General features: G+C 65.7%; 2 protein-coding genes across 2 annotated transcripts; both read right to left on the reverse strand.

The window, feature by feature from the left end:
- Positions 1–769: 769 nt before the first annotated feature.
- On the reverse strand, positions 770–2,290 carry MNEG_13154 (hypothetical protein; the record flags this gene model as incomplete). The annotated part of the gene is made up of 3 exons (XM_014038373.1): positions 770–1,645; positions 1,699–1,874; positions 2,239–2,290. The coding sequence occupies 3 exons, from the start codon at positions 2,288–2,290 to the stop codon at positions 770–772; spliced, it is 1,104 nt and encodes a 367-aa protein (XP_013893827.1).
- Positions 2,291–4,693: 2,403 nt separating this feature from the next.
- On the reverse strand, positions 4,694–5,803 carry MNEG_13155 (Mitogen-activated protein kinase kinase kinase 9; the record flags this gene model as incomplete). The annotated part of the gene is made up of 3 exons (XM_014038374.1): positions 4,694–4,784; positions 5,159–5,334; positions 5,747–5,803. The coding sequence occupies 3 exons, from the start codon at positions 5,801–5,803 to the stop codon at positions 4,694–4,696; spliced, it is 324 nt and encodes a 107-aa protein (XP_013893828.1).
- Between the last annotated feature and the right edge of the window lie 92 nt (positions 5,804–5,895).

The raw sequence follows: 5,895 nt of genomic DNA on the forward strand, positions 1-5,895 counted from the left end.
CCCCTATGAGCCCCCAAATCACCCAGAGGCGACGCTGCCGGCCACCGACGCCGCCGGCCGCACCCACCAACCCCAACAGCATGCCGCCAACCTCATGGCCCTGCTGCAAGAAAGAGGCATCCTGTGCTCGGACGCGGCGCCGCGGGCGCTGGCCGCGGGCGGCAACGGGCGGGGCGGCGGCGATGGGTGCGGGGATGGTGGGGGATGAGGGCGGCATCAGTGTAAAACAACCACAACAAACCGTGATGGGAAGTGAGCGACAGCCTTGGCATGCATGTTGTCCAGGGAGAAGCATGGGCTGGGACCAGTGCTTGGGCGCTGAAGTACATACAAGGCGCGGCTCATACCGCTTCGAGGGTCATTCAACAGGCAAATGCCCGCCTGCCTTGCGGCGTTTGCTGCTGTGCGTGTGTACAAGGAGAAGAAGGAACTTGGCAGCCCATGTGGGTGCCGGCTGCTCAGCGGCTGTCCCCCGGTGCTTTGCCCACCCGCCGGCCAGGTGGCGCCTGAGTCCCGGCGTGCGACGCGTGGCTGAGTCAGCATCTTGCGGCTGTGCGTTCCTCATTATTGAGTCATGAGAGTGTTTGTTTGTGTGCGCGTGTGTGTGTGTTACTGTTTTACCATCACTGAAAAGCTTGTCTGCAGCACAGTTAGTGCATGGGAAAGTATCAGCACACCTCCAGCATTGTCGCACGCATGCAGGCGGCTGCGCAGACGGTTGTGCGGCTGTAAACATACAATTGCCCACGCGTGGTGCACACGCGAGTCTTTAAAATGCGATGCAGAGCAGCACATTGTTGCTATTGCATGTGACAGGGGTCAGCGAATCGAGCCATTGAGTGTTGGTTTGAAGGCAATCGCCGGTAGCGCCGACGTCGGCGGGGTTGCTGCTTGTCCAACCATTGCAGTTGCTGCTGCGCGCGCTGCCATCGGAGTTGCTGCCGGAGTACCAAAGGCCGCCGGCCACTCCCGCGTCATTGAGCGTGACCCGGATGCTGCCGCCCAGCAGCTGCGTCCAGTTTCCAGCAACGACGACGCTGCCGGGCGACTCGATGGGCAGGTTGATAGGGACCCCATACTTTGCGGGGAAGCCTGTGATTGCATCAGATGCGTCGACGGACACGAACGCGCGTGCCTGCAGCAGCCCCGAAGGCCGCGTGGTGGCCGCCTGGCACAAGGTGTCGCCGGCGGCCCGGCCGCCAAACGCCCCTGTCGTACGGGTTTGGTAGGAGTAGGGGACGACGCGCTTCCGAAGGTACAGCGCCGCGGCAACGCTGCCCAGTGTGGCGGCGTCGATCGCGTCCGTCTTTTTGAAGTAGAGGCCGAGGTCGATCGCCGCCACCGTCGTGTTGAGGGTGGCGACGCTGGCGCCGAGCGTCGCGACGGCGGCGGCCCGCTGCACCTCCGCGGACGCGAGCGACGCCACAGAGGCGTTGACTGCCGCGATCGCCGCCGCGTTGGCGGCCCCCGCCGTGGTGCCAGCAGAGGCGGTGGCGTTCAGGGCAGACAGCTCCTGGGTGCAGTGGCACTGCTGCGAATCGACCTTGAGCGCGGCGATGTCCTGGCCGAAAGTTTGGTTGGCCGCCACCAACGAGGCGAGCTGCTTGGCCGTCGCCTGGTCCGCCGCGAGCAGCGCCGCGGCCTGCTGTGCAAACGCCGCCCGACCGTCTGGTTAAGCGTTGCCGTCAGCTGCCGCACCGTGCTGTTGAACGCTGCCACCGTTGCCTCGAGCGCGTTGGCTTTGGCCTGCAGCGCGGCCGCCTGCTGGCTGCTCTGCGACAGCGCGGTCTGGACTGAGCCGCTCTGGTTCGCGGCGGCGGCGACCTTTGACTCCAGGGCCGTCAGGCCGCTGGTTACGTTGGTCAGCTGGACGGCTGTCGCGAGGCCGCAGCCTAGAACCTAAACCCTAAACCCTAAACCCTACTGTATACAGACACGAGAAAGCAACGCTCAAAGGCTTCGTGTGCACATGATTTATCTGCGTCTTGAGGGGGTCCTGGCGGGCGAGCCCCGAAAAGGCGCGGCAAGGCCGAGCCCCAGCAGTGTTGCGCCACGTGAAGGGGGCATCGCGCTAGTACTAGTACCTTAGTAAGGAAGGAAAACCGTGGCCCAGCCAAGATACTGCTGCCGCGGTTGTCGTTTTGGAAGGAAACCCTTTCCTTTTGATGCCCATCCTGCCGCGCAGCGGCGCGTGGTCGGCGCTGTTTGTTCGAGCGCGGGCAGCGCTGAGGCTCCCACCTCTGCCGGTGGAAGCCTTCAGGTGAGCAAGGTCCCGGGTGCGCACCACCATTATCCGCGTGTCCAATCGCTCAGTCGCGCCGATGCTAATGCCTACAGCACGCGCGTGCGCGTTCGTGTGCCTGGGGTTTGGAAACGCTCCCAATCCGCTCTGCCGAACGGGAGTGTCAGCTTCAAGCTTCGGGGTTCAAGTCAAACCCCGAAGCACGAATTGCCGCCCGCGCCTGCAGCAGGCACAGCATGCGCCGCGCCGCGCCGCGCCGGTGTTCCATCTTGCACCCGCGCCCTGCCCTGCCACATTTCAGCTGACGTGCCCCTCGCGTGTCCATCCCTGTCATGACGCGTTCAAAAACGCGCTGCGTGCGCGTTCTGGGCGGGGTTTGCCGCCCTTCTTGAGCCCTTCAGACTGCATTTCTTTGTGAGACTTACTCCCTGTGCAGGTTTCCTGCGTGACCGGACTGATGAAGTCATCAGATGCCCTTGTTCTCATCAGCAGCTGTGTCGTTGCAGCTCACGATCAGTGCAGTAAGCTACCATAGTGGTTACATAGATTGGGCGTCGTAGCGCAAACAGCCACAGCGCGGACTTCGACCTGGTGCAAACGGCAGGGCAACCCAGGGTGCAAGGTGCACAGAGCTGCGGTCCAGAAGGGGGGCGGGGGCGTCCTCAGGAGCCAGAGCAAGACAGGGTCAATCAACGGCGCCTCCGATGCAACGGTGACACATCCAATGCGTCAGCCGCCCTCGCGCAACAGCTGCGTCGCCGCCTCACGACCGCGCGGAGCGGCGTTAGTTGGTTGCGGCGCAGGGGGGCGCGCGCTGCTCCGTCCCCGCACGCGGGGACCCAGGGGGATGGGGTGGCGGCGGATGGCTGGGCGGCGACGAGCCCAGCGAGTGATGCGTGTGTGTATAGAGGTGGGGGGCGCTGCGGGGGGCCCAGCATCCCCGCAGCCAGGCCAAGGAAGACAACGTGTAGCGCACATGTGCATCGGGCAGAGCCCACCGCCATGCAGCAGCGGGGCGGGACCGGGACAAAGGAGGGGGAGGCAGCCGGCGCCGCGGCTCGGGGAGGCAGGGAGGGGCGGAAGGCGGCGCGGCTGCGCGCGGCCCTGGATTCCTTGTTGTCGCGCCGCGCGGGGCTGCGGCGGGGGCGGGCCATGCATTGACAAAGACGCGCACGCGCCGGAGGAAGCTTTTAAACAGCTGGGGTGGTGCAGCCAGCCGGCAGTGCGATCGCTGATGGACCCAAAACGGGTCCCCAACCGCGCGGCCGGCGGGCGCCGCGCCCTTGCGTGCCAGGCATGCATTGCGCGGCGCAGAGCGGCGCGCCGGCGTCCAATCTTGTGTGGGCGAGGAGCAGCTAGGTTGGGGCCACCCGGCCAGGAGAACAGCAGAATGAGTCAAATGGAGCGCCAACCACGCACATTGCAAATGCGAAGGAGCACCATGGCGAGTGCGCGCTGTTGATGCTTGACAAAGGCGAGCAAGATTAACGCCACCAAGCCCATACAAAGTCAGCTGGAAGGGCGGGGGTCGCTCGTGGCCATCCCCGACAAATCAACCCAACTCATTCGCCAACGGGCCGCTGCGGCGTTGCGCGTAGGGCACCGCCGCTCGTCAGTTTTGAAGGAGAACCCCTTAGTAGTGGGCGTGCAGCCCCCCCCGTCGACGGCGCACTCTCGCGGCGCCGCGCAAAGTGCAGACGTGAAAAGCATGCTGTTAGCCCGCGCCCAAACGCGGGAGCGGGCCCACAAAACGAAACCAGACCCCATGCCCACAACTGTGCACAGCAGCAGTACCAGCAACAGCAGTAGTGGCGGCATCAGTGGCAGCGGTAGCAGCAGGCGAAGCAGTAAGTAGTAGCGGCAGCAATAGCTGCAGAGGTAGAAGCAGCAGCAGCAGCGGCAGGAGAAGCAGCAGTACTCGTAGTGCCACTTCCCCAGGGTCAGTGCGGCACAAACAGAAAACGCAGTCATACCAGAATCAATTTCAGCGCCAGCGCCCATGCGTGCGGCTGCACGCCGCAGACTTGGTCCGCCCACCAAAGGCCCGCCAGGCTGTAACGACCACGGCTGGCGGCACAACGCCGGCCAGCCGGCCGTCCGGCGCAACAGATACCCGTTGCAACAAATGCGGGCCGCGGTGGCGGCATGCGGTGCCACAGGCACGGCGTTTCGCATGCGGACGGGTGGAGCGGGGGACGGCGGCCACCGCTCCCCGCTAGGCAGCCACTGGCGGCCCCTTTGTTGAGAGGCACGCCAGTCAGGGATGCCGCTGGCGGGGCGCCGGCGGCTCGGCCGACGCAACCGTCCCAGGAGAGCCTTGCTTGGCAGTCTAGTAAGCAGTCACGCTGATCAACCCCGCGCCAACCGCCGCGCTGACACAGCGCGGTTGGGCCGACGCCAGGGCTTCAGGGGTTCGGTGGCTGGCGGCGGCCGGGGGGGCCTTGAGGCTTGTCACGATGTCATCCGGGCCCGTGATGACGTCAGCAGGTCGGGCTGCTGCATGAGGGTCTCTAGGTACGACGTCACTTCATCAAAGGTGGGCCTGGAGGGGGGGGGCGACAGGGGGTTTGAGGGGTTGCGTGAGTGGCATGAAAGCCAGTGTGAGCGGTGAGCGGCAAGGGTGCGTGCAGCTTCTGCCAGACGTGCGCCGCCAGAGATTTGACTCAAGCACGTTGCTCCCGGCAGCAGCCGTCCACAGGGGTGGGCGCAGGCGCGGGCGTAGTCGCGGGCGCGTGCGCAATAGGGCAGACACTCATGGGGGTGCATCGTGGCGCCAGGGGAGCCCCTGAAGCTTTCGGCGGCCTTCTGCTTGGCTTCAGCGGGCTCTCCCTTGCGCCCAGGCACCCAAACACCGAACATTGTCTTGTGCGCACGCGTATGTGCCCGTCCCGCACCCCACGTCCCATCGCCCCCCACCTGGCGCCCGCGCTGGGGCTCCAGCAGGCTTCCGCCAGCGCCCTCAGCGGCCCCGCCACGCCCTGGGGCCAGGCGGGGCGCCAGTGATCCTGGACCACCTTGATGCACAGCAGGGGGGCCGGCAGCCCGGCAAAGGCGCGGCGCCCTGTGAGCAGCTCCCACAGCAGGATGCCGTACTGCGGGCAGGGAAAGTGTGTGTGTTGTGTGTGTGTGTGTGAGCGTGTGTGTGGGTGTGCTTGCGTGTGTGTGTGTGTGTGTGTTGTGTGTGTGTGTGCATGTGTTGTGTGCGTGCACGTGTGTGTTGTGTGTGTTGGTGGGTGTTCGTGCGAGATGTTTGGGGTGATCGCCGGCAGGGCGAGGCCGCTTCTTATGTGGGCAAGTGGGTTGTGCAAGGGGGGAGATCGGCGTTCGGTCGTTCCCGTGGCGCCCCTTCCCGACTGCCAGGCTCACCCTCTCCCTCAAACGCTCCTGCCAGCCCGGCCGTTTCCCGCCAGAGCGCCTACTGGCCTGTCCGGCCGCAACCCCAAACCCGGCAACCCCAACCCCTGGACCCTTGACCGCTGGACATTGGACCGCCAGGGGCCGCACCGAGTAGACGTCCGAGGCCTTCGAGGCGCGGCCCTGCATCAGCAGCTCTGGCGCCATGTGGGTCAGGGTGCCGCCGTGGGTGGAGGAGGCGTGGGTGGCGTCGGGGCCCAGGTGCAGGGCCAGGCCAAAGTCGGAGACCTGTTTGGGGG

This window comes from Monoraphidium neglectum (genome assembly GCF_000611645.1).
Source record: "Monoraphidium neglectum strain SAG 48.87 unplaced genomic scaffold scaffold03657, whole genome shotgun sequence".
NCBI classification, from domain to species: Eukaryota; Viridiplantae; Chlorophyta; class Chlorophyceae; order Sphaeropleales; family Selenastraceae; genus Monoraphidium; species Monoraphidium neglectum.